This window comes from Pteropus vampyrus, unplaced genomic scaffold (genome assembly GCF_000151845.1).
Source record: "Pteropus vampyrus isolate Shadow unplaced genomic scaffold, Pvam_2.0 Scaffold143, whole genome shotgun sequence".
Classification (NCBI taxonomy): domain Eukaryota; kingdom Metazoa; phylum Chordata; class Mammalia; order Chiroptera; family Pteropodidae; genus Pteropus; species Pteropus vampyrus.
In genome coordinates, this window is record NW_011888924.1 from 3364395 (window position 1) to 3390091 (window position 25697).

General features: G+C 54.4%; 2 protein-coding genes across 2 annotated transcripts in view; both read right to left on the bottom strand.

The window, feature by feature from the left end:
• Nucleotides 1-11619, bottom strand: part of KCNH6 (potassium voltage-gated channel subfamily H member 6) — a 20640-nt gene extending 9021 nt beyond the window's left edge. Inside the window, exons 1-6 of the mRNA XM_011368583.1 lie at nt 11493-11619; nt 10457-10687; nt 4965-5126; nt 4657-4862; nt 1444-1869; nt 3-95 (exon numbers count right to left, since the gene is read on the bottom strand). Coding sequence (XP_011366885.1) covers nt 3-95; nt 1444-1869; nt 4657-4862; nt 4965-5126; nt 10457-10687; nt 11493-11568 — 1194 coding nt within the window. The 5' untranslated portion in view covers nt 11569-11619. The remainder of the gene's footprint in view (nt 1-2; nt 96-1443; nt 1870-4656; nt 4863-4964; nt 5127-10456; nt 10688-11492) is intronic.
• Nucleotides 11620-14595: 2976 nt separating this feature from the next.
• LOC105297764 (angiotensin-converting enzyme-like protein Ace3) lies at nt 14596-24919 on the bottom strand. Its single transcript, XM_011368584.1, has 13 exons — nt 24761-24919; nt 24219-24377; nt 23879-23966; nt 23537-23680; nt 23230-23421; nt 23016-23113; nt 22765-22937; nt 22201-22424; nt 21932-22076; nt 20009-20107; nt 19403-19525; nt 15521-15705; nt 14596-15005 (listed from the first exon to the last, which is right to left on the bottom strand). Exons 1-13 carry the CDS (start codon nt 24917-24919, stop codon nt 14596-14598), a joined length of 2199 nt encoding a protein of 732 aa, XP_011366886.1.
• Nucleotides 24920-25697: the final 778 nt, after the last annotated feature.

Genomic DNA, 25697 nt, shown 5'->3' on the forward strand with positions numbered 1-25697 from the left:
GCCGCCCCGTACTCAGAGTAGCGGTCCAGCTTCCGGGCCACGCGCACCAGCCGCAGCAGCCGCGCCGTCTTCAGCAGCCCGATCAGGGTCGTGGTCTGGAGGGGCAGAGAGGGGGCCACAGGGCTAGGGGTCAGCCCTTGAAAGGTTGTGCTCAGGACCACATTTGATCACTCGTGCATAGTCATTCAACAAACGCACTGCGTTGAACACACAGTCATTCAACCAACACTCATGGAGAACCTACTCTGGCCAGGCTTTTGCGAGTGCAGCACCGTGTAGAACCTTAAGAAGCTCTCAGCCTAAATCTCAAAACAGTGTTATGGTTACGAGGACAGAAATCTAAAGAGAGTGCAGGGGAAGGGGAGGTGAAGTCTGCAGGGGCAGGGCGGGGAAACTTTGTAGAGAAGGTGACAAATAAGCCGAGTCTTGGGAGATGAGGCTGGGCCTCCAGGCAGACAGGAGAGAGAGGGAAAAGGCATTCTAGGCTCAGGGAGCAGCATGAGCAAATGCTTGGACTGTAAGAAATGGCACAATCCACGTGAGAAACCAAGTGCGGAGATGCAGCCCGGAGCACAGGAAAGAAGATGGCAAAGTAGTGAGAAATGATCCTGAAAAGCGGGCAGGGGCTGCTCTCGTGGGCCTCAGGGTCCATAAGGAGCTTGGTCTTTATTCCGAGCCATCGGGGAGCCATCGAAGGTAACAGGGTCGGATAAGTGATCCGAAACTCACTTCTGTGTGGAGGTGGTTGAGGCCGGCAGCTGTAGGGCTGAGGCAGAGGTGGGTAAGAAGGCCGCTCGGGCAGGGGCAGTGGGGGTGGAGAAGAGGGGAGAGAACTCGGGGGTAGATTTTCTGGGAGTGGGTAGGCATGGGAGAAGGGAGTCATGAGGGCCAGCCCCTGCTGGACAGGCTGGGGTGACTGGGGGAGTGACTGGAACACAGAAGACAGAGTTGACTGGAGTGGAAAGCTGATCCCAAAGAGGTGGGGGCAAAAGGACATAGTGGGACTAGAAGCTGCAAGAAGAGCATGAAAATATCCTCACACCAGCTAAGGGAAGTGGAGTGGGCGCAGCGGAGGGGCTGGGGGGTGAGAAGGGGTTCAGGCTGCATCGAGGGAGCAGCTTGCAGATTCCCTTTCTAACTCCAGGGTAAGTGTGGTTTAGAAGTCAGCATGAGGGGCTGGGACTGTGGGAACATCCGTCCCAGAAGACGCTGAGTTCTGGAGCACAGGAAGGGTACCCAGGCCTTGGGCACAGCCTTAGTTGGTCCTTCTCCAGGGCTGGGAGATGTCATATGTCTGAGTGGCCCCCTTTTCACCTCCACTTGCTTTGGAGGAGGTGACCAATGCCAGGTGTTCTCTGTACCCAGGACTGTGAGGCCAGGGAGGTTCCAGAGCTAGGGTGCAGGGGACAGCTGCAGGAGCTGACCTAGATGGGGTTTGCTCACCTCATCAGAGCCGGTGCGGAAGATGAGCAAGTCGAAGGGGATGGCGGCCACCATGTCAATGAGGAACCAGCCCTTGAAGTAGTGGACGGCAATGCGGCGGGGGTGGCTGACCACCTCGTCATTGGTGTTGACGTAGGTGGTGCGGAAGTTGATGACAATGTCCACGACAAACATGATGTCCACGATGAGGTCCACCACGGTGAGTGGACTGCAGGTGTAGCTACAGTCTCCACGCCGAGACTCATCCTGGTGGCTGAGCAGAAAGGCGGCCGAGTAGGGCGTGAAGACAGCCGTGTAGATGACCAGCAGCAGGATGAGCCAGTCCCACACGGCCTTGAAGGGGCTGTAGTGCAGGAGGGTCCCACGGTGAATGCGCGGCGCCTGCAGCTTGTACTCTGGCAGCACATCTGCACCCAAGGACAGGACCTGGGGTGGGAGCCATAGGGTGGTCAGTGGGATGGTCACCACTAGTTAGACGGGTCTGGGAGGGGTGAAGATGTAGGGATGAGGCCTGGGCAGGCCCTGTGAGGCCTGAACCAATGAAGACCTCTCTGGGGCCAACTCTCAGAGCCTTCCATGGAAAGAGTCAAATTTGGGTGTGTAACTAATCTGGTCCTGGGTACCGGGGAGCCTTGACTATTTTGCACATGTCCAAGGGGGGTTGATCATTACATTCAGCTGAGCCCCCTCCTATCCTGCCTCTGACTCTCTGGCATCATAGGATCAGCAGGGCCTAGCCCAACACACTCAGGTTCTACCCAGCTGCCCAGTATGAAAAATGGCTGGGGCATCTGCAAGGATATGAGTTTTGAAACCATACTTCCCAGGTTGATCCCAGATCTGACATTGTTATGTCTATCTTGGGCAAGTTCTATAACCTCTATGAGTCTCTGTTTCCTCATGGGCAGAATGAGATAACAAAGCACAGCAAACTCCATGGGCTTACTGTGATTAAATGAGATGGTGCATCTATCTGGACGGCACATACTGCTCTACACGATAATTCCTCCTTCCGCTCATCCTATGTCAGACACTGCCCCAACAGGGGTGGAGCCTGAGGGGTACTCCATTAACCCCACTACCTCCACTGGATAGGGCCTGGTAGATGGTCCTGGTTTAAGAAAATCTGCGATGTAATGTTCGGACCTTGCAAACCAGATGAGGTCACAATAAGGAAGAGTCACCAAAGGGCTGTTTTCGACCAGAGGGTCCCCGACCTGCCATCCTAACCCGCAGGATAGGCCACCGTGTCCCCACTCTGCAGTGACCTCCTTCCTGCTCAGCCTTCAGGTCTCGGCTCCTATTTTGCTTCCCCAGGAAGTGTCCTCTGGCCCCGCACAAGCTTAGACCCTCTCTATCCATGTTCCCCCTGTTCCCGTGAACACTTCTGACCACGCAGTTATTTCCCACTGGACCATAGGCCATAGTCCCCTTGTCCGGCATGCCCACCTTATATGCCCAGCACTTAGTCCACACGGAGGCTCAACTAAAGTGGACTGAATGAGCACGAAAGCTTGGACCATCATAGCCACTCCCTCTCATTCCAGGGCTGCTCGGGACCAGGCCAAAGCGAAACAGCAAAGCACTGGGAGTGGGAGGGAGGCAGCGGGAACTGGCGGGGGAGGGGGGGGCGGTGAGAGGAGAGTGTCCACTTCCTCAGGGCCCCCAGACAGGGGTGCCTTTTCCCCACCACGCAGACCTCCAAAGTCTCCCACTGCCTCTAGAGCCAACAAGAAGAGCCTTTCCTGGCACAGCCAACCCTTCTTAGTGTCACCTGGAGCTTCAGGGCCCTCACGATGTAGGAACTCATCTGTGGGATCACAGCCCTCTAGGCTGGAAAATTCTGGTTGGGGCCGACATGACATCCTTCCTCTGGGCCCATGGCGGCCCCCTCCCCTAAGCTCTAGCAGGCACCTCCCCACCTTAGGGCCCACATCAGGCGGGCTAGTAAAGCCAAGACGAGCTGGGGTGGGGAGCAGGATGGTCTGCGCCTGTCTGTCTTCGTGGGCAACTCCAGTACAACAGCCCCACCACCCCTGCAGCCAACTTGAGAGCCCTGGGGTGAGCAACTAGGTGGGCTTCCCAGGGTCAGGCCATTGAGCTGTCCTGCCTGACCTCCGAGGGCCCGGCCCTGCCGCCTGGGGTGCTTTCTTCCCTAGGGTTCTTGTGCTTGGTGACGGGCTGGGTCGTAGGGACTTTCCACTCCATCTATTCCAGCGCAGACTGTGCTTCAGGTGAAAAAGGAGCAGGGGAGAAAAAGAACTGCCCCCTATCCCCCCATGAAGGCCAAGCCCCAGGGGAAGATGGAATAGGCCCCCTTCCGTGCTCCGCACTTCCTTGCTCAGCCCTGGCCCAGACACCCCCTCGATGCCTCCTGGGGCTGGCGTTACTCAATGTCTAATGAGTCCTCGGAGACCATGTCATCCAGTTCTGCCCTCCAGATGACAGCCTGGGGCCCAGAAAGGGGAGAAGATTCCTTGCCCAAGGTCACGCAGAGAGTTAGTGGCAGAACCTTGGTCACCTGAACTTTGGGCAGGCTCTTTGCATTTCCTTCTGAAGTGGTCAGGTGGGGACAGTTGGGTCAGCTGAAACAGATGAACCCAGGGAGGTTTGCCTCGGGCTGGCCGAGTAGGGGCTGAGGGGGAGGGAGGCATTCAGGGCCTGATCCTAGGACGCTGCTCAAAGAGAGCTGAAGATACTAGTGCTGCCTTCCCTCTGCCTGGACTATAAGAGGATCCTGTTGGTGGTGGTGGTGGCTGTCACCTCAAAGGCAAGGGGCAGCAGCAGGGCTGGGGCCTCCCTCCATCCCTCCTCACTCTCCTCCCTTCAATATGGCTCTGACACCTCCTCTCTCTGCTTCTTTTCCTCTGTGAACTGGCAAAGCCTTAGACAGGCCCCCATGGTGATGTGCGTGTGTCCACCCGCTCCCAGCTCCCTCCACTCCCAGGGTCCTCCAGGCCTAGAATGTGTCACTAGGCACAGGCTCTGCAGACACAACCTCCCCTGGCTCCAGGAGCTGGGCATCGGATTGGTGGGCTTAGGGTATGCCTTTAGGTCCAAAGAATCAGACTCGAGCAGGACAGGAGGCCTGGGGCTCAGACTAGACACTAGAGGATAGACATGCTGGCTCCCTCTGCCAACCTGGGCCCAGGGCCTGAGGAGTGACCCTCAAGTCCTGGCACAACCCCACCTGCCCTGCCCTGCAGGCCGCACCTGGGTGACCTTCTCGGTGACATTCTGGGTTCGCTCCACCACCTTGTGAGGCGCGATGATCTCAATTTCCGTGGTGGAGCCCGAGCGGTGCTTCTCCAGGTTGAACTCCACAAAGTTGAGCGTGAACCGCGGAATCTGGCTGATGGTTCTGTACTTGACCCTGCCTGTGCCAGGCCCCTGTGAACCTGGCCTGCCGTGAGAACCCTCTGAAACCAGGGCCAAGGTCAGAGCAGCCAGGGCCTGGGACCAGGTGCTCCACCTGGTACCCCCACTTCACCCCTCCCACCGCCACTTGCACCCTGCCTCACCGGAGCCCAGGAAGCTCTGGGACAGCAAACGCTGGGACAGGCTGCGGCTCCCGCTCTTAGCCAGGAGCTGGGCCAGATCCTCGAAGTTGAGGATGAACATGATGACAGCCCCATCCTCATTCTTCACAGGCACCACGTCCACCAGGCAGCGGAAGCTGGAGGCTGCAGACACCATTGGCAGGAAGGGGGGTCACTGAATGGGTCCTCTCCTACAGGAGCCAGCCTGGGGAAGCTAGGGAGGGGGCTGGGTTAAGGTCAGATTAAGGGCAGCTGCAGGGTGAGGAGGCCTGGATAGAGACCAGAGCTATTGGGCAGAGGGTTGGTGATGCTGCCCAGCAGTTGCCCCACCCACAGGGCAGAGGTGGGGAGAGCAGCTAAGCTGCTCATTAGGAGATAATGTAGCATTGGGTCCAAGGCCATGCTCGGCCCTCAGCTCAGGGTTTAACCTTGAGGTTTGCTTCTGCTGTAATTAAAGCTGAGCAGATGGGAGTGGATTAAATGGGGAGGTAAAGTTGGGCATTCTACCCCATGAAGCTCTGGCTGGCCCTGGGTTCAGCTCCCATATTCCCATCCCACAAAGCTGCCCTGCGCCCTTGACACGGGAAGGATCTCATCGTTGAGAACACATTAAGTGCTGGGCACTGAGCCAGTTGGCACCTTAGGCCTCAGTCTCCATGGTAGAGCCCAGTGGGTCCTTGTGGAGAGGCAGAGACCCCTGTCCTGCAGATAGGAGCCTGAGGTTCTGAGAAACGGACTTGCTGGGGCTGGGAAGGGACATGGAGCAGGGATCCTGGAACTCTCATCACGCAACAGCTTGGAGAGGGGAAGGGACTTGTCTGGGACTGGGGATGCTAGAATGAAGGCCAGGCTACTGCTCTAGGCCCGGAAGGGGCACCGGGTGCCAAGGCAGAGGTGCTGGGACAGGGGAGCAGGAAGGGCAGTGGCCTGGGGTCTGGAGAGTGAGAGAGATGGCAGAGTGGGGACAGAACGGGCCTCTCCCACCACCCTGTCCACCTTCTTGTGCAGAGCAGACCCTGCCATTTGCCTCACTGTTCTTGTTCCACTCTAGGGTCTTCCTCCCCTGTCCCCATAGGTTGGTGGACACACTGTGAACCCCCTCTCCATGGTACTGGTGGTCCCATGTCCCTCAACTCAAGCTGTTGGTGGGTATCAGGTCCAAAGAGCAAGATCCTAAGGGGCAGGGGCCTCAGGTAAACATGCAAATCAGAAGGCAGAGCTGCCCAGGTTTGGGTCTGCTTCATTTGCCAGCGGCTAGCCCTGTCCCGGATGTTGTTGATTGAGTGAAGGAAGAATGTGTACGTAAAAGTGGGAGGGTGGAGGCTGGCTGGCAGGAGTATTGCTACTTTGGGATCCACTAGAATCATTTTCCCCCAACTCCCCATTTACTGCTCACTTCGCTTGGTGCTTCCTCACAACCATCAGTGCTGGGGTACAGCTGAGCTGACCCGTCCTCCCCGCCACGTTCCTCCCTAGGAGCAGGAATCTCCTGGATCAGATTCCCGGACTCCCAGGCACCAGGCAGCCATCTGCCAGCTGCTGTACTGGGCCCCTAGGGAGACATCCACACCAAAGAGAGGCCACCCACCTGTCTCTGTGACTTACTCCTGGGCTCACAGCGCTGTAAGCCTGCCTCTCAGGCCAGAGCCTGGCACTCTTGTCAGCCCAGAGCATGGCAAGGCATGGGCACTGGGACCTAGCCAGGAAGCCTCCTTGGACAGCAGCCCGAGAAACTGCCCCCAAGGTCAGACTATCTCCTCATTCTCTTGGCACTGCAGAGATCCGGCATGACAGGGAACAGGGAGAGGGCAGAGCTGGCCAGAGGGGCCAGGCCTCCAGGATTTCTATGCTGCTGGGAGCTGCCAAGGCCTAGTCATTGAGTGACTGTACCCAATCGCTGATGCTATCTTTGGAAAACTGAGGCTGGAAAGGGACTGAAGACCAGCCCATCATAGCAGCGAGGGCTGGTGGGGGGCTGTGCATGGCGCGCCATACCTGGCCTTCATGCTTGCTGCCTGTGGGGATGGGGGGCGGCAAAGACAGGAGGCTACGAGGATTTGGATGAGTTCAGAGCCTTATTTTCCCCCATCCATACGCTGTCCTTGCTCATAAGTAACCGTTTGGATGATCGGAAGTGGGTGAGTGTGTTGCCCTAGGTTGTGTCTAGAAGTGGCGGTGTTCCTGCACCCTTGCCCTGTCCCTGGAACGGAGAGCCACAGTCACTGCCTCATACTACCTTTCAGGGGCTCCTCCCGGCACCCACCTCTCTGATCAAGGGCAGCAGGTTTGTCTGCTCCTCCTGTCCCCTGGGACACTGCCCTTCTGCTCTTCTCTGCCTCTTGGATGTGCTCCTTCCTTCAGTTTCTCTTCGTTCCTGCATCCTTTTCTGCCCTCTGGCCCTCGCTCCTCCTCTGCACAGCCTCACTGACATCTATCACCTCAGTTTCTGTATGCTCACCCCAACCAAGACTGTGGTGAGCCTTCAGGGAGGAGCTGGTGCTACGAAAAGCTGCCACTAAGACTACGGTTGTCCTGTCCCCTCCCTGCTTGGTGTTTCTGGCATTCGTTGGTGAGTGTGTGGAAAACACTAGGGCCCCTGACCTCCTCCAGAGCTGAGGACTGGAGGAGCCCTAGGCTCCCTCTAGTCCGGTTTAGAATTAGGGGACTTTCTGGTTTAGGGTCATCAGAGAAGAGGACCTGGCAAAGGTGGGCAGGGCTGGGTCCCTCTGGCAGGTGCCCAGTGGAGGCAGGGATAGGGGTGGGGGATCTGAGTGCTCTCCATCTCTCTCTCCAGATTCTCACTGGTTTTAGTCTTGTGGCCATCCCATTCCTCCTAATTTGTTACATTCTTACTTTTCCTATAAAGGCAGATGGAGGAAGAGCCATTTTCTTAGGGGGCTCCGAGCCTGTCTCCTGGGGTAATTTTTGCCAAGTGCCCTGGCCTCTTTGAGCCCAACTTTATGCAGCTGTACATGTGGAGATATATGGACACAGACCTTCCACTTTGACTTGGAGAACTGTCAGTTCCTTTAGATAGAAAGAGAATTATAAATAAACTAGCTAGAGTTTCTGTTCAGGACCCTTTCACACCGCCTTGGAGTCAAGGGGCAGTGGGCCAGAGGAGATTTTGACTAAAGGAGGTAAAATATCTCTATTAGGATGCCCCTCAGCAGGACTATAAGATGTATGTGAATATGACACATATATATATACATATGAGAGATATATATATATATATATCTCATATGTATATATATATGTGTGTGTATATATATATCTCATATGTATATATATATGTGTGTGTGTATATGTGTGTGTATATATATGTATACACACACACACACACATATATAAATATATATATATCTCATATGTATATATAAAAGTCATGCAGTTAGAGTGGACCATAAGGTGAATGTAAGTTATCTGAGAACCACATTCTTCCCTTAGGGTAATGCAAGCCGGCAAGCTCTCCTTTCTGGGTTTCAGGCCAATTTCAGGCAGGTCCAGGTAGTCAAAATCTTAAACTATAGGGCAGGGAAGGGCTTGGAGTAGGGGCGGGGGTTGGCTGAGATTTGGGGGCATTAGGTGTATAGGCAATTTTCCATTTTTACCCAGAGCCAACCTCCAAGACTAACTTGCTAGAGTTTCTTCTGATAACTGGATCATTTCAGCTGGGTTTCGAAGAGCTGAGTTCTAATCTCAGAGGGCCAAGGCCTGGCTTTGACCTTTGCCCCCAGCCCAGTCACATGCAGGGTGCTGAGGAGACTCTGGAGCCCTGATCCGATGTCTCTAAGAGTCTGGGATCCTCACCCCTCTGGGACTCAGGCAGAGCTCTGGGGTCAAGGGGAGGGATGAAGGAAGACCTGTTGTTCCCCCTCATTTTCTGTTGTCCTATCCTGTTCCCCCAGGACCTTTCTCACTTCCTTGACTGTCACCTCCTTCCTGCAATGATATGAGGAGGTGAGGTCACAGCTTTTTAAAATATTCTGACTTCATTAACCATGTGCATGCTGTCAAACTAAGCCAGATGCTTCCTAGTCCCCTAATCTCTAACTCTGCATTCACTTGGGTGCCAGCAGCAGGAGACAGCCAGAGGGACAGCCAGGACCTGCCCAAGAAGCACTCTGGAAGCCCCTATACACACACACATGCACCCATGCACACATGCACCCACGCACACATGCACCCACACACTCATGATTACATGCTTACTCCACAAACACACAAGGTCCCTGGAACCGAAGCTCTCATCATTCCTCAGTCCCAAACCAGAGGTACCTGCCCTCTAGCTGCACTCAGATGGCCCTCATGCTGCCTTCCCTGGGGAAGCCCTCTTCGGGGGTTTCTTCCTCCAAAAGTCATGCCTCAGAGCACACAGGCATTTGGACTCCATTCTCACCTCTTCGCATTACTCAGAACTGATATCTCTAAGGAAGAATTCGGAGTCTTGGGTTCCAGCCTCAAGTTGGATCCCAAGAGTAGGATTCTGGGCAAGTCCCTTCTTTTTCTTGAGCCTCAGTTTCCTCATCCATGAAAAGAAAGTATTTAAGTCAGTGGTTCCTAAAGTTGGCAGAACATCTGAACCACCAGATTTTTCCCAATACACCTCCTTGAGCCTCACCTTACACCTCCGAGTCAGCCTCTCTCTAGGAAAAGTGTGTTTTGGAAAATACACTCCAGGTAATTCTGATGCAGAACCAGGTTGGTGGTGGTTGCGGGGGAGGAGGGGGTCGGGGGTGGGGTGGGGGGGTGGGCTTTGATCCAGGTAATTTCAAAGGGACTTTCAGGATCCTAGTTCCCACCCATCTCCTCCCACCCCTGATCCAGTGGAGACTCAGAGAGGTCCTGGGTGAAGGGTCTCAAAGGGCTGCAGAAGTCTTTATTTATCATCAACCTCTGCCCTATGCTTCTGTTCTGCTTGCAGTAAACTTGGGCTGGCAATGACACCCCAAATTGGTTGAGCCTCCAGGTCAAGCCAAACTCCAGACCCTCTCTCTCCAAGAAGCCAGGGTGGGGTGAGCCAGACCCACCCCTCTTTTCCATCCAGCAGCCCCCATGCCTTTCCTGGCCAGAGAGGCCTTGAGGGGGTGACTCCTCCCCTAATCCCCAGAGCAGACAGAGATGAGGAAAGGTTAATTTCCGTTCCAGCTGCCTGACAGCTGGGGCTGACAGTGACAGAGTAGACAGCCAGGAGACTGGGGGAGGGATAGTGGAATGGGAGGCCTTGCCCGGGACTAGGACAAGTCAGTAGCTTGGCCTGGTGTCCAGCCTCTGAAAAGGACCTCAGAAAGCATCATATCCAATGCCCATGACTTCCCCAACACAGATGAGGAAACTGAGGCCTAGAGAGGAGGTAGGATTTATCCAGAGACCCTTGGTCCCGGGATCAGTACCCTCCCCATGACCATTCTGGCAGGACAAGAGAGAGGCCAAGCCTGCCCTACACAACCCGTGGCCCGAGGGCACCTCACCATCCTTGCGGTAGTAGAGGATGTCCACCTTGCACTCCTTGGCCCCCAGCAGGGCCTGCGCCAGGCGGGATATGGCACTGCGTGGGGTGTTGGGGCCTGTGAGGAAGTCACAGGTGCACGGTTGCTGCATCACCTCCACTCGGGAGTAGCCAAAGAGTTCACAGAAACCATCGTTGCAGTAAATGATGGCGCAGTTCTCCATCTGAGCATTGGCGATCAGGAACTTTCGACCTGGGGTGGAAGGGGGTCGGGGGAAGCCCATGGCAAACAGAATTGGGTGGCAGGGAGGGAACAATTATAAGGACTCTTGGTAGCAGTGAGGGGGGATCTAGAGCAGAGCAGTGACCAGAATGAGGCAGGGGGAGGTCAGATCTAGGGAGGGTGGAAAAAACGAAGGAGGCCGGAGTCATAGGGGAAGGTCATGAGACTCCTGAGAGTAATGAGGGGTAGTCAGGAGGGAGGAATCAGGACAGTGACCAGAGAAATGGTGGAGGGGAAGTCAGTCCTGGGTATCGTGGGGAGGCCAGGGCAGTAATGCAGTCAGCCAAGCGAAAGGGAGGCCTAAGGCTTCTTGGAGACTGTGAGGGGGGTCAGGAGCGGGGAGCAGGGATGTGACCAGATGGGAGTCAGGCATAGGGAGAGTTCCTAGAAAGACCGGGGTGTTCAGAGTCAGGAGGTGAAAAGGAAAAAGTCGAGGAAACCTTTGGAGGAAGTGTGTGTGTGGTGGGGGGGAGGTGGGCATTTAGAGCGGGGAATGGGGCAGTGATAGAAGGCGATGTCAGGGCTTGAGAAAATAACACAGGAGTGGAGGGTGGGGTTGTGCTCTGCCACTTGCTCTCCAGCAGAGAAGAGGGCAGGCATCTGAGGTAAGTGCGGCCCGCTGGAGAAGGTGTTGGGGACATTAAAGGATTTTGCATTCAGCATCCTGTACCCCACACCCTGCTTCATTAGAAGTTAGCAAAGGGGTCTGGCTACTCCTGCCATCGAACCAGGACTCTGGATCTTCCCCCCACCCCACCCCAACGCACACACTCACTCTGGCCTTCGAACTTGCGGATAATGGTGTCCAGGTAAGTGTTTTGGGGCGCGACGTGGCCCCTGCGGACAGGCATCTTCTGGCCGCGGCCTCTGCCCGGAGCCACCAGCGCCCCGGCTCCTAGCGTCTCTGCCGGTCCTCGGGCTTAGGGGCGTTCGGCTCCGGGTGGGCGCCGCCCCCGGGGAGGGCCACAGGGCTCCGTGCCCCGCCCGCCCGCCTGTGTCTACAGTCCGCTGCCCTCTCCGGCCCTCCCCCGCCGGCCTTTCGCGGCGCCTCTTCCCTTCGGCGCCGGCCCGGGAGCTGTCCGCGCCGCGGTGCTGAAAGAAGCCGTGCGGCGGCAGAGGGGCGGGGTCCGCGGGGCGGGGGCAACTTCTCCCAGACTCGACGGGGCAGGGGCGGGGCCCTGACTCTTAGGGGGCGGAGCTAGGCGGGAGTTCGGAGCCCGGAATCGCACCCGGCTTCTCTGAGGATCTTGTGTTTTCTGCCCTTGTCCCAGTACATAGTGGACGTTTCCGGGCGGATCTCTCAGGCGGGGGAAGGGGCGGGCAGAACGGGTCGTTAGGACTCAGGTGGTCTTTTGCTGAACATTTCTTTCCTAGTCTTACCGCTGGGCCTGACTCTAGCAATGGTACAGTTAGATCTGTTGCCTGCCCTTATGAAGTGCCCTCCAGCTGAACTCAAATGCCCATGCAGAGCTCCTAATAGCAAGCCCATCTAGGACCGGGTCCTGGGAGAATAGGGTAGGAGTACACATGAAGGGTACAAGAAATATGCAATAAGTTGCTTTCTTCAGAGGCCTGAGAGCTCTTGGCATACAGACTCTGCTTGAGAGGAGACCAGATTTAAAATGAACTATTAGCAAGTGACACACTGATAAAAGTTTCTAAATACTGATTGAAAATACACTAGAAGAAGCAGATGGGGATTGGATGAGGTTTATTGAAAGAGGCTTCTTGGAAAAGAGGAAGAGAAAGAGACCACTGTTCACGGAGCATCTCGTTGGGCTTGGAGCTTTGCAGAAGGTCCAAAGACCAGTTTTGAGCCAGGTCTTGGAGGGCAAGCATTCAAATGGAACATGTACCTTAAGCAAAGGCCGATGGTACAGTCAGTGCAAAGGGGCTGAGCTGGGGGCTGGGAGCAGTGAGGTTGGAGAAAAGGGGGATTGATAAAGACCCTCAGATGCCATTTTGAACATCTAGATTTAATTGGATGTACAACTAAGTTCTTAAGTAGTTAGACATGAAGGAAATATTCCGGTGAAATAAACTTTACAGTGGTAGGTGGGGGAGGGAGAATGGACAAGGAGGCTCAGTGAGATTTTTGCTGGAGTCCAGGTGAGAGGCTTGGAGTCCTGGGCTGGCTGTGCCTTTGCCACTCAGAGCCACAATGCCAGATGGGGGCCTCTTTGGCCACTGTGGCTGGGGGATGGGAACGCTGCAAATGTGGCCTCCTTGTGGGGCAGAGTTGTCTTGGCTGCCCCTGTGGGGCGGGGCAGGCTGGCTGTGGAGGAAAGGTGGGGCTGTTCCTCATGGGCTCAGTCTGTGGGGTGCTGAGCTCTGAGGAGGGACTTGAGCAGTGGTAGACTCATTCACTCACTTATTCACTCATTCAAACATTTTCCAGGTCCCCACTATATGCCATGGCCCATGCTGGCTACAGGTGTTACACAGGGGCACAGTCCTAGTAATGGAGACAAATAAGGACATTACAGCGCAGCAATGTAGTGATAGAGACATCAAATGAGGTTGCTGTGGAGTCTGCATGAAGTGTGTGGGCTCAGCCAAAATTCAGGACGACCTCGTGAAACCTGGGCAGAGGTAGGGTCCATGAAGATCTCAGCCTAGTCCCTGTCCCTGGAACCCCTGACTTCTGGGCTCAGATCCTTAATCTAGAGAGAGCTGGTCCCATCTTTTGTCCACCTCCCCACCAGCTCAACTGCAGCCCTGGTGCCTCCTCTCTGCAATTACTAGCTGTGATGCTACTCCCCAACCCCAAGGCTCCCCTAATCTCTAACAGGTACTGATTCTCAGCCTCCCCAGGAGCCCCTGGGGCCTCAGTTCAAATTCAATTTGTCCCCATGATGGGCAGACCCAGGCTGGAAAAAAAGAGCTAGAAGGAGCAAGAACAGAGGCCTTCTCTCTCTCTTCCCAGGCTTGTCATTAAAGTATCATTTCTCGAATGTCCTCCAACAGCATTCTCTCCCTGTCCGCCCCTCCTCCATTAAGTGTAGAAAGGTGCCGTTTGCCCTGTGCTCAGTCCCCAGGGCAACAGGCCAGGCAGCAGGTGTGTGCGTTGAACAAGGCCATCTCCAGAGCGAGTGGCTAGAGATGAGCTTTGTTTAAATATTCAAGAAGTCAATCATTAATCAAGCCTGGCTTGGTGCCCAGCTACCCACTGTTTCCATTTGGGTGGGCCTGGACTGGAGCAGAGAGGGCTGTAGGGAAGTTTGTGAGGCTACTTGCGTGTCAGGTGGCTGAAAAGTAGCTTTTGAGGGCTGGATTATGCAACTCGACATAGGGCAGACCAGAAGATCAGCAGAAGGATGTGTTGGCCAGTATACAGAGCACTATGCTCATGTACTGGGCACCTATGATTTACATAGGAATGTCCAGTTCTACTTTATTACATTTTATAAGGGGACTGAAGCAACATCCTCTTTCTAACTAAAGCGAACATTCCTTGGACACTGCAGTCTCAGTCTAGCCTGACAATTGGGCGCCTGAAGAAAACAAGGCTGTGTGACGAACGAGTTCTGGGCATGAATTGAGGTGGAGGCTGTTTTGGAGGGATACAGCCACTGAGTCATTAAAACCATGGTTCCTGGGTCCCTAGGGGAAGGAGGTTGGCCTGGAAGCCATGGCATACAAAGAATATATGGAATCACACAGAATCATGCAGAATCAATCACCTGTGCATATGGCCTTGCATACATGAATTCACAAACACACAGTTACAACTTCCCATGTACCCAGATCGGCCACGGCTGCACTCAATTGCAGTTGGGTACTATGCATGCAAGCCGTCCCCTCCCCAGCCTCCCCCCAGCCCTCTCTGGCTTGGCCTTCCTCCTCCCGTCCCCAAGCCTCACCAGTTGCACTGGTGTCTAGTCCAAGCTCCACCATTCAGCGCTCATCCATGGAGGCTTCCTGTTGTGCTGTGTGAAAATCCGAATGGTCAGGATGATTGAGCACAGCATCAGGATGAGGCAGAGGCTCAGAAGAATCCACTGTCTTTTGGCAACCTTGCTGGGCTCCATGGCTATGCCCAGGAAGTAGGTGTTGGATGGTGTCTCAAGTAGTTTGGTTTTCTGTGAACCGGTGTCCTGTGTATTGGTGTCCTGTACATTGCTGTCCTGAGTCAGTGACTTTTTTTCCAGGGAGTACAGCCTGCAGGCCAGCAGGAGGGCCACCAGGAACAAGACAAAGCTCAAGGCCAGCAACACCCACTGTCCGAATTTGGCCTGCTGAGAGTCCAGCTGTAGACTCAGGAATTTTACCTGGTGTGTGTCTTTTTCTGTGGAAGACATGAGAGTCTCGTAAAGCAGGTGGAACTGGGGAGGGGGCCCTGAGTTGCCCTGTGGCCATCAGAAAGGGTCTGACTTCCACTGGCCTTTTCTCTCAGCCTCAGGCATCTACCTTCCATGCCACAGGTGAGAGCATTGTGCTGGAAGGAGGGTGAGAAAGAGAAGTAGAAGGAAGAGAAGGAGTACATACCCTATGGAGCCAATCAGGGGCTCCATGCAAGGGTTAAGAGGCAAGATGCCCACCCTGTGCTCATATGCCATCCTGGAAGTCTAGCTGGGCAGTGCACAGGAAAGCAATTGGGGCATGGGCTGGGGCGTGGGCTGTGTTCTTGGCCGAGGCTGCATCAGGTGCAGACAGGGTCACGCAGCAGCCACGTTGTGCTTGTTTAAGCCAGGTGATAGATTGGCTAAGGGCTAAGGCTGAGTTGGGTTAGGGGCTGGCCTAGAAGGCTAGGGTAGGGCTTGGGACTGGACCAGAGTTGGGACCAGGGGCAGATTATCAAACCTTCAAAGGAACAGGAGAAGTCCGGCCAGCCCAGGATCTCCCCTTGACGCACGTTCTCGGTGACCAGCCAGTTTAGCAGAGGCTTGAAGTAGGTCATAAGGGCCTTTGTGGACATCTTGCTATTCCCAGTTATCCTCTGCAGGACCTCTGGCCAGGGTTTGCTGGAACCCAGCTTTAGGATATCCCTGAGACGGTGGGTACAACTGTAAGGCTGTGTAGGGTCATCAGCTGGTGCTGCTAGGACCCCCTCAGTATGCCCAACTTTGGCTCAGAGCTCAGCATAGTGTATAAAAATCAGAAGCTTTGAAATAAAACCAATCTGGGTTTGAATCCTAAACTGTCATTCAGTAGCTGTGAGACCTTGGACAAGTAACTTAACCTTTCTAAGCCTCAGTTGCCATATCCATAGGAGATTATAATAGTACCTGTCTCCTAGGGTTGATGTGATGATTGAATAAGCCACAACGCTGGGAGTGTAGTAGGCAGGCAATGAATGTTAGCTGTCCACTTGGGACAGAGGAATAAAAATTACTATTATTATCATTTTTAAAAATTATCATTACTATTTTTATTACCACTACTGTGGTGATTATTATTCCCCTGGACCCCGATGGGCATGAAGTCTCGAGGCACTGTTTCCCATGAGAGACTCAGTGTCAGTAGGGAGAGGCAGCTCTTCGGCCCCTTTTGGTCTCACGGGGAATGTTTGAGAGGATTAGAGAGATAAAGAGCATGGGATGTGCTCTGCGTATGGCCGGTAGTACTGTACAAATGTCAGATCTGCTCAGGACACGCCCAGTGCTTGATGGCAGGGCGTCAAGCCTCAGGCTTGGCCTGCATACTCATGGTGAGGGTACAGTGTGCTGAAGCCAGACCTCTAGGCTCTTCCAACTGAGGATTCCTATGGAGGCAGCAGGGGGCATATATTGAGCCTTCTCAATGTGTTTCCCAGTCTGAATAGGAGAGAGGTAAGGCTTAGAGGCTCAAAAATCAGAGAGTGGTGTCTATACTAACAGGACGCAGGTTCAAGACCCACCAGTGCTACTTATGGACTGTATAACCTCAGGCAATCAACTTAACCTCTCTTCGCTTCAGATTCCTCAACAATAAAATGGGCCCCATTAATACCTGCCTTTCACTGTGGTGAGGATTAAGTCACATAATGGTGGCGAAAGAGAACTTTGTAGCTTGCAAAGACACACCACTTAATAAACAACTAGGAAAGAATGAGGTAAGGAAACTAATGGTCAGTGAGTCCTCAGCAGAAGCCACTGGGATAGAAATATAGTTCAGATCCAAGAGAAATGGAAGAGAAAAGTCATCAAGATTAATAGAAAAAAAACAAAAACAAAAATCCACAACCAACTTTAGGTAAGAGGATTTTATCAGATGCTGGGTCCTGGGAAAAAGGAAGGACCTTGAGGGGGAAATGCTCTGACTATTGAGAATCTGCCTGTTTAGAAAGAGTCTTTCACACAGGGTAGAACAAAAGGTTAGACTTAAACCCAGCGGTTTAAGTCAAGTTAGACTTGACCCATGCAGGCAGCATATGAGACTTGCAAAGGTGGCATCTGGGAACTGCCTGAAGCTCTGAACTCCAAGGTGGCAGCAATGGGCCCCGCGGACAGGGTCAAGCCCACCGTGGCTGGCTGCATGAGACAGAGGGACTTTGGGAACTAGGACCAAGTTCACTTTGACCCTCCCTTTACAACAGAACCAGCCAGGAGGCTGTTTCAGGGCAACTCCATTTAGAAAGATGAGTCAAAAGTATCAAGATCAAATTTTCAGATATAGTAGGCAAAAATCTTGCCCAAGAATCTCGCCCAAACCCTTCTCCTGTGTAAGCACTCATTTCCCCCTCCCCTCCACAGCCCATATTTCACTCTGCTACCATCCCACCTCCCCAAAGCTCATGGCATCCCCCTTTCTCAGAGACCTCTCTGCCCTCTGCAGAGGTGTTTGAAGTCCTCAACTTGGAACTCAGAGTCTTCCCTGAGCAGGGGTCTGGACAATGATGTATGAGGACTGGTGAGCAGTGACCAGCCACATGTGGCAAGTCCTCTACATGCTTTGATGTGAAGTCAGACTCTGGGAGCCTTGTATGCCCTGGGTGAAGTGGAGGAGGGAAGTGGCGAGAAAGACTGAGTCAAATGTCCCACCAATCAAGTGGGATGAAGACTCAGAGTTAAAAGTGAGTGGACGTATAGAAAACAAACGTCTTATTTTTCGCACTCTTGTGTTTGGAGACAGAGATCCCTCCTTTGTACCCCAGCATGACCTCCTCACCCTCTTTGCATGTTCACCAAAGTCCTTTTCTACTGTACCAGCTCCCTTTTTGTATTGTGGTTATTGATTTATCCTGTGACCCATTGCCCCCTGCTGGATACAAGCAGGCTGGTCACCACGGGCACAAGTAAATGTTTGCTGAATGAATAAATGATGGGCAGTCAGGCATGAATTCAGAGAGCAGAGAGGCCCCTTATGTTCCATGCATTCAGAAAAGCTCTACCTAGGCAGTCAACTAGAATAAACCCCTGTAGTGTGAAAAGATGGAAAAACAAATAGCCTAGAGAGACAATAGGCTGGCAAGGTACAGCCTTCCCTGGGAGCAAAGCCAGGGGATCAGTCCTGTAGCTCCATCTGGCCTGGTGGTTACTGACAAACTGCATGGTGGGATCACAAATATGCTCATTACATTTGCAAAGGATACTAAACGATGTGGATTTGTTAATCCTCTGAGAGACAGGAATAAAACTAAAGATGACCTTGACCAATTAGGGAAATGGACCTATTGAAATCAGTTGAAATTCAAAGACCATGTCAGTGTTGGAGCGTTGATCCTAGGACCAGTAGACCCACGTCTGACCTCAGAAGACCTGTATCTTTTGACTGAAAGCACCAGGGTGAAAGATACTGTGTTCTAGACTCAGTTTGGGGCTCAGTGCATGACTTCGCCCCTTGTCAGATGACTGACATGCAATCACATTACCTCTCATAGCTTCAGTATCTTCATTTGTGGAATATGGGTAATATCTACTTTGCAAAGTTATGAGCTACTAACATGAAACCCTGTAAGAGCATTCATTAGCGAACCTCGAGTAGTAAATGCTTCCTACCATCAGGTCAGCTTACTGCTCCCCCTCCCCCTCTCCCAGTCAGGACCAAAAACCAACTCCACAGAGGCAGGAATTGGAAAAGAGAGGCAAGATGCCAAGTGCAAGAAAAAAGACTTGGGGGAGAGGGTCAAAGTGGACCACAGGCTGGCCAGAGCGTGCCGAGAGGTTGGTGTGAAAGCAGTCTGGATCAGCCTGGGAACTGGATCGAAGCATCTCCAAGAACAGGTGGGAAAGGCAGAGTGCACCCAAAGGTGCATCAAATGCTGCCCAGAGGATAGGCAAGCACCTTGCAAGGACAGACTAAGGGGATTCAGATGGAAGACTGAGGCTCAGGTGGAACTCCCACTCTGCCTTCCCATCTGGGAGAGCGTGATTTATTGGCATGTGCGAGTGAGTGAGTGCGTGTGTGCGTGTGCGCGTGTGTGTGTGGGGGGCATGTGAGTGAGTGGTGAGAGCGTGTGTGTATATGTGTGAGTGTGAGTTTGTGGGAGAGTGTGTGTGAATGAGTGAAAGTATTGTGCTCATGCATATATGTACGTGTTAGCAGGAGGGGCTAAACAGTCTCTCTGACGGGAGTGGGGGCTACACGAGAGGAAATGGGCTTTGATGACTGCAGGAGAGACAGCAGTCCTACAGGAGGAACAATTTCTGTTACAGTACAAGCTCCGCTCAGGGGGCCTAGGGTAGCCGTGAGGAGGGGCCTGGGGCAGGTGCCAGCAGGGGAGGGAGGAGGAACTGAGAGCAAATGAGGGAGGAGGGCACTCACTCCAGGAGCTTCCCAGCCAGCTTGGAGTTGTAGATGTCACACCGGTGCAGTGGACCCGTGTGGCCTGAGGCCTTGCACAGAGCTTCGTGGAACTGGAACTGGATCACCAGGCTGAGGAAGTACCTGGGTAAAGGAATGTAAGGGCAGACTGGGAAGTGGGTGTCAGGGGTGGGCAGCCCAGAGCCACGTGGAGCCAGTCAGCTCTGACATGCAGTGGCCAGGAGGGTCCAGTCAACAGGCACAGCCAAGGCCGAGGTTTCTTCGGCCAGACCCATCCTCGGGCTGGCCCTAGGATACTGCAAGGCCTCTCCCCTTCAGCCCTGGAAATAACCTTTGCCTCCCTCTTTCCCACCCTCCTCTGGGGAACAGCAGAGATAGGTTACAATAATCCCATCAGCTCTGCCCTTCACACAGGATTTGATGTCAAAGCCCAGAGGATTCCAAGGCATGGCCCTCTGAGGGCCCTGCGACCTGATAGTAAGAGGTGGGTGGGGACGCAGGGAGACATCTGGATATAGGGCCTTCCAGGAAGTCCCCAGCCTGGTGCCCATGTCCCCAACCCCCGACTCCCCAAGCTGGTCCTGCTGGCAGGGCCCAGACCTTTACCGTATGTAGGGCACGCTGGCAGAGATGTGGAATTTGGCACCTGGATCAAAGTCATCCTCTGTCCGAGGAACAGGGGGGCACAGGCCCTGGTACTTCAACCTGGCAGGGAAAACGGGATTCGATGGTGCCACCTTTTAGAGTTCTCAGAGCCTTTTTATTTTGAAGCCCTTGCACAGCTATCAAAACAGGACCTGGTGTGCAGAGGACACTTAATGCATTTTTACTGATTAAATAAATGAGTTGAAAACATATGGGACTGGGAGTCATAACATAGTAACAGTAGTTAACACTGACTGAGCACTTTCTCTGTGCTAGGAACACTCAACACTGTCCTGGTTCTGGGAACGCAGGAGGGAACGAGCTAGGCAAGGTCCCTACTTGCATCCTAATGACTGGGGCCGGTTTAGACCAATTGACAAGGTCATTTTATCTAGAAACAAGTACCAAGAAGAAGACAGAGTAACATCCCTGTGAGGTAACCCTGCCGTTATTCCCATTCTACAAACGAGGAAACCAAGGTTTGGAGATCAGGGAACTGGCTGCAGGACACAGAACTAGTCGTTGGCAGATCCCAAGAACATTCGGGTTCGTATAGTTTTACCCCTGAGCTGTGTGACTGTGGGAAAGTCACTAATTGCCACTGAGCCCTGTTGTAAAATGGGGTCTGTAAAATGTGCATAAAATGACCCATCTTTAGGATGAAACAGTCTTTGAAAAGGCTCATTGTCTTACTGTTAGCTCACTAGAACCTCTGAATCATCCTCTGGGGCTGACGGAGTCGGGAGGCTCCTCTCCCAGTTGGCAGGGCCTTGTTCAAGGCCCAGAGAGCCACCACCCCTCTCCCTCAGCCCCTGGTCTCCATCAGGTGGTGTTGGGTGTGGCCCACAGGAGGAAAAGGGTCCCTGCAGGCACCTCGGATGCCTGGTAGGAGGTGCCCTTGTAGGGGCACAAGGCCAAGACTCTGCCAATCCTATTGGTGAGACCTGGTCCTGAATCTGGGGTGGGGTTAGGAGGGTGAAAAGACAAAGGAAGGAGTGCCCAGCTCTGTCACCCCTGGGCTGCTGTGCAACTGTGGGCTGGGCACATATTCTTCTATGAATGACTGTGGGTTGTTATAAAGGTTCAGATAAACTTAAGGGCTTGTGCAGACCCTTCATGGTTGCTCCAAAACACACCGTGGCTGGCAGATTTGAACTAGTCAGTTTGAGGCCAGACAGAGAGAGAGGCGCTCTGGCCACCAGCATTCATTATACAATCAAGTGGCCAAGGGTCAGTGGTGGGGGGACATGCCAGTGCTCCTCACTCGAGAGTGACACTGCCTGACCACTGGTGGCTCCTTCGGCAGCCAGTTCCGACCTCAGACATGCTAGGGATGCTAAGTCAGAGGCAGGTGTGCGTGCGTGTTGGGGCAGTGGAAAAGAGCACAGTGAGCTTGCCTCTCTCTCTTGGGGACTCTTTCCACAGGAGGGAAAGCGTTCAGGTCCTCTCTGCTGGCCCCAGTGGTGGGAACAGAGAGGGAGGAGAAGAGCAGGAGGGCCTGCCTGGTGGGCAGTGTTCTGTTCTTGGAGGAGCCCGGGTGCAACCATTATGTGAGCGTCCCAGCCACCCAGGGAGCAGGTGGGGCCACCACTGGGATCCCTAGAAAGGTTAAGAGGCCTGCTCAGTGCTGGTGCCAGATTCAGCGGGAGGCCTCATGACCACCCATGCTGGCACCTATCCACTTCAGCAGGGATGCTTTTGTCTGGTGACTGCAAACAGCCAACACTGTCCCAAGACTTCCCCAGAGGCCCTCAAGTCACCAGCATTGCTTGCCCAGGTCTGTCCTCAGAGGAGACTTGGCTGCCCCCTTGAGGCTGACCTGAAAGCCCTGCCCACACCAGGGGTGGAAGGGGGCAGAAAGCACAGGGCAGCGGTCTTCCTCACCTGAGGTTCCACCACTCCAGGTTGTAAGAGCTCTTCTGGATGGTGCCATCAAAGACTTTCCAGCGAAACAGGTCCATCAGGTAGGCGAAGGGAATGAAGGCGATCTTGTCCAGGGCAATGCCCATCAGGAAATTGACCTCCTCCTCTGGGGAGGGCAGGACAGTCAGGAGGTGGCTCCTGGCTCTCCCTCCCTTCGGCTTTGCCTAGAGAGCCCTAGCTGCCGCCCCAGGCTTCGGCTGTCCTTCTGTGGTCCTCGCAGGCCCTATCACCTGAGTCCTGGTGCTGATGGCTGAGCAGGCCTCTGTTGAGCAGGTGCTTGTGGGAGGAGGCCGAGAGGGTGACCACCGACCCCACAGCCTCTTCAAAGGCTGGGTTGGCGCCTGCGCGGAAGATCACTGGGAGGTTCTTATACTGCATGAAGTACTGGATGTGGCCCATCTGGTGGAAGATGGATAGCAGGTCTTCTATGGTCACCTCAGTGCACTTCTTTATCCTAGGGTTAAATGACAGAGGTCAAGGAGCATGGGGATGTGCTGGGAGAAGGAGAGATTTCTCCATTCAGACTCTTAAGGGGTTGGGTGTTTGGGCCAGAGACCAGCAAGGCCTCGGTTGCTGTATTTTCTGCCTCCAGGCACCATATCCAACCAGCGGCCACGACTTTTTGTTCTCACACTCACCTCACCCGTGTTGCTGGCTCACATGCTCCCTCTCTGCCCCAGCTCCACTCTTTCTCCCACTTCCTAAGACAGGCAGGGCAGATAGGTGGGCAGTGGAAGGGGCAGAGGAAGAGCGAGAGAGGGCCAGGAGGGTGGTGCTGGCTGCTGGGTGAGCACCTGAAGTCCTTGCCGTTGAAGAAGTCCCAGGCAGAAGTATGGCACTCCACCGCCCGCCCGTCGGTCGGCCTTTCTATCATCGACTTTTCCCAGAACGCGGGAGGGGTGGAAAGCAGCCCCAGGGAGGTGATGAATTTTTCAGCCTCTTGGAACATTTTCTCAGGTTTCCAGTGCTGTGGGGAAGAGCAGGTGCGTGGGGCCCTGCCTAGGGGTGTGGAGCAGGCAGGGGCAGTCAGAGGCCAAACGCTTACCTGGATTCGCATGATCTTTGTGATGTCCTCAGGGGGCTTATCCGGGAAGGGCAGGACCAGGTCTAAGATTTTGACCCAAGACTGAGCCCACATGTTCCCTGGAAGGGGAGTGGAGGGGCTCAGAGGAAGCAGGAGACAACTCTCCGCCCTAACTGAGTGCCTGCTTGGAGGCCTCCTCTGTCAGCCCCACCTCCACTGCCAGCGGGGGCTTTACCCAGGAGGTGGGCAGGGATGGGCCCCTTCAAGTTAATGACTCCGGGCCCGTAGTGGCGGTGCAGGGCCCGGCGCACGTAGGCGTGCAGGTTCAGGTAGAGTGGCTGCAGCTCCTGGTAAAGCTGTTCCAGGTCTTGTTCCAGTGTGTTGGATTCATAGCGGGATCGCCACAGGGCTCCCATGTCTTTGTAACCTAGGATGGCAGGGGTTGGGGGCCAGGCTCAGAGGTGCTCACGCTGAGACCCATGCGTGTGCTATTTGCTCAGGTGGGGCTGGCCGGGGCGGTGAGGGGGGGGGTGAGGTCTTACCATTGAGCATTGCAGCCTTGTTGCTGAGGTGCACGTAGTACTCAAAGGCGACACGGAGCTGACGCCCCGCAGCATCCCTCCAGCCCTGCCAGGCCCACAGCAGCTCCTTATAGTCCCGGGAGGTGGCCATGACTTCTTCGAGGTCTATGTCCGGAAAAGGAGCCAAGGTGGGACCCTTATTCCCTCCTGCCTTCTGTCCTCATCCACCCTAGACAGCTCCCAACCCCCAAACAAGGAAACACAGTTGGGGCAGGGAGGAGGATGGGAGTTGGCGGGGCGGGGCGGGGGCTCTTCGAGGGGGCGGGGCTGTGGGGGGTGTACGAGCAGGGCTTGGGCACTCACCGGGCTCCAGGGGCATGCAGGGCCCCTCATTCAGGCACACCTGGGCCGTGCTGTACGTTGTCTCCATGTAGGCCAGAATCTTGTTGTACTGGGGGGGCAGGTGTCACCCAGAGCAGGCCCGTGCTGTGGGCCCACCCCCAGTGCTAGCCCCACCAGCTGGGAGAGGGCCTGGCTGAGGCATCTTCCCACCAGCCTCCCCTCCTCTCCCTCCCCAAAGGAAGCTCTGGCCTTGCCCACCAACCTCCCTCCTGCCCCACACACTCCAGCTCCCGCCCTGCAGGCCCACCCACCCCTGGGGCGGTGAGCATGCTCCTGGAGACCTGGGGGCTCCGTCCATCACCTCCCGGAGCTCGTCCTTGGGCAGGGCCGCTTTGTCTATGTTCTGCAGCTTACTCAGCATACGCTTAATAGTCGGATCCTGGAAACTGGCGTTCTTAAACAGGCGGGCCCGGGTGCCAAAGTACAGCATGTGCCGAGACTTCTCTGTGTCCTTGTACAGCTGGAAAGAGGGTCACCATATTTGTTGTGAGAAGTTGGGGGAGGGAGTGAGGGTCCCACATTGAACTCCAGGGCCGCAGACCCCCAGCTTCCTCCTGATCCCTATTTTAAAGGATCAGAATCATTGAAAGTTTGCTAACAGGGAGAAAGGAGGGAGCCCGGGTCCCTAAAGGCAAGTAGGTGATATTTACAAGGGGAAAGCATCAAGAGATTCTTGCCCAGAGAACCTTTAGTGCCACCAAGAGGCACGGAGCTTGTAGCTTGTTTTAACACGTACTTTTGGGCTTCCCTCTTTCCTCTAGCTCTGGATAGGGGGTGCAGTGGATTCCACAGCCCCCTGCTCTTCTCAGGGGAAAAGGGGTTAGAGCGAAAGTGGTACCACACCATATCTCTCCGATTTTTCTTGGTAATGTTGGTGACATAGTTCCAGGTGGCCTCCGTGAACCGGTTCCACACGATCTGGGCCGTATGCTCATAAAACTGCAGTAACTCCTTTGCCACAGTCTCATGGTAGAGCTCGCCTGCCAGGAAGGAGATGGACATCGTGCTGTCCTGGTAGTGGCCTGCCCCTGCCTGGTCCCCTTGTTACATCCCATGCTGCTTTGGGTCCCGGCCTCACCTGAGCTCTGATAACCCTCGGTCCTGAGCCATGGCAAGAGCTGCCCATAACAGAAGAGTACAAGTAGGGAAGGTCCAGGGCAAGTCCATCTTGTGCCCATGACCAAGAGAACAGCAGAGCTGGGGGAGGCTATAAGCCAATCGCGATCTGGCTCCATATTATGACATCAGGGGCTAAAGGGTCAGCCATGGAATGTCAGAACTGGAAAGCCCCCACCCACCTTCTGGTTTAACTGTCCTCATTTCACAGATGAGGAGACTGAGGTCCAGCATGGCGAAGCCATGTGACCTGGTTCAGACAGCTAGTTAGTGACAGAGCCAAGAGGAGAACCGGGGCTCTTGACTTTTAGGCTAGAGCTGTTCCACTCTGCTTGTTCACTTCTCCCTGGCTTTGGAGCCATCCTTGGACCTTGACTAGGAATTGATGAGACCCCTCCCTTCACAGGCTGAAATCACCTCTGAGCAGGTGGATGGGGGTGATGGATGGATGGATGGATGGATGGATGGATGGATGGATGAAAGTGACATCTCTGAGTCTCTGGACTCCGGAATCATAGTTGTCTCCATGTTCTTCTGATTTGACCGCCTATGATCGCATTTTTGGCTCTTTTCTCTCTGTGGGATGTGCGATCATCTCCAGGGCTGTGCAAGACCCTTCCTCTCTTTCCCTTGTCTTTACACTTTTTTCCCCAGAGATTACGAG

Coding starts and splice junctions, on each gene's coding strand:
- LOC105297764 (XM_011368584.1), bottom strand. CDS start 24,919: ATGTCCATCTCCTTCCTGGCAGGCGAGCTCTACCATGAGACTGTGGCA. Junction 23,422..23,536: donor CAAGGCTGCAATGCTCAATG/GTAAGACCTCAC, acceptor CTGCCATCCTAG/GTTACAAAGACATGGGAGCC. Junction 23,114..23,229: donor CATCCCTGCCCACCTCCTGG/GTAAAGCCCCCG, acceptor CTCCCCTTCCAG/GGAACATGTGGGCTCAGTCT.